Here is a 1,210-nt window from a genome sequence, read left to right as displayed (position 1 = left end):
CCCCCCCCAGCCCCTGTGACCCCGGAGGCTGTCTGACAGGGTGGGGGTGGGGGGTGGGGGAGGGTGTGTTTGTGCGTCAGGGAGGGGGTGAGGCAGTGACCCGGCTCCCTCTGTGTATCGTTGCCATGACGATGCGTCCCTCTCCCGCTCGGTCATTCCTTCCTCTTGGTGCTGGTGGGTTCGAGGGAGGCTGCCTCAGCTCTGAGCTGCTCCTCTCTCTGCTCCTGGAAACGGGCGTAATCCTCCGCCGTCAGCCTGTGGGGTCAGGGGGGAGAGGTCGGAGGTCAGGCAGGGACACCGTCACACACGGGCAGATACTCATCACCATCCCAACAGCCCCATTACCAGCTTCGACTGCGTGGGGCGGGAGGGGGAGGGAAATCCTCTCACCCACCCCCCTCGCCATCCTGATGGGCGAGAGCCCAACCACCAGACCCCCACCCTGGGGGGCCGCTCGACCAGGGAATGCATCACACCCCAGCCTGATGCTCTGCCTGTAGCAAGCAGCGAGAGCTGGATCCCAATATCATTCCCGATACCAGGCTAGTGTTATCCCTCACATGTCGGGAGAGGGACAGTGGCGCTCGCGTGGGGTGGGCGCTGACTTACTCTGGTACCACCTTGATCCCGAGGGATTTGGCACAGCCAATCAGGGTCTTGCAGACATTCTCCAGCGACATGTCCTGCAGCCGGAAACTCTCATCCTGCGACTTCACCTTCGCTATCTCGTAGATATGTTTCACCGTCACCATGCCAGCCACCTCATGTCCTGCGGGGAGGGGTAACCCAGTCAGACCACAACAACCAGCCCCACGTCCCTGCACTGCCACACTCCAACACAATCCCAGAAGTCCTCAGCCCCTTACACTGCCCATCACAGGCCTCCAGACCACTGCCCACTGCCCCCTCACCGGTACACTCTGGGCACCATTGCTACCCTAATAACCATCCGGTCGCTCTCTTGAAGGCAGAATTGGACCACACCCCACACACATCCCTTAACTGCTCACTGTGTGCGCGGGGGGTGTGTGGGGTGTGTGTGTGTGGGGTGTGTGTGTGTGGGGTGTGTGTGTGGGGTGTGTGTGTGTGTGGGGTGTGTGTGTGTGTGTGGGGTGTGTGAGTGTGTGGGGTGTGTGTGTGAGTGTGTGCATGTGCGTGTGGATGGTGGGTGTGTGAGTGTGCGAGTATGTGTGTGAGAATGTGTGTGTGA

The 1,210-nt window shown here is 61.0% G+C and overlaps 1 protein-coding gene across 1 annotated transcript in view; it reads right to left on the bottom strand.

Annotated features, from left to right (window-relative positions):
- Nucleotides 1-19: 19 nt before the first annotated feature.
- The window catches only part of mrpl11 (mitochondrial ribosomal protein L11), a 12,384-nt gene continuing 11,193 nt past the window's right edge, over nt 20-1,210 (bottom strand). The window contains exons 4-5 of the mRNA XM_043686606.1: nt 610-833; nt 20-255 (exon numbers count right to left, since the gene is read on the bottom strand). Of these exons, the coding sequence (XP_043542541.1) occupies nt 153-255; nt 610-833 (327 nt within the window). The 3' untranslated portion in view covers nt 20-152. The remainder of the gene's footprint in view (nt 256-609; nt 834-1,210) is intronic.

Source organism: Chiloscyllium plagiosum, unplaced genomic scaffold (genome assembly GCF_004010195.1).
Source record: "Chiloscyllium plagiosum isolate BGI_BamShark_2017 unplaced genomic scaffold, ASM401019v2 scaf_3727, whole genome shotgun sequence".
NCBI classification, from domain to species: Eukaryota; Metazoa; Chordata; class Chondrichthyes; order Orectolobiformes; family Hemiscylliidae; genus Chiloscyllium; species Chiloscyllium plagiosum.
Note: the sequence above shows the minus strand (reverse complement) of the source record. Positions and strands in the feature narration are given on the sequence as shown.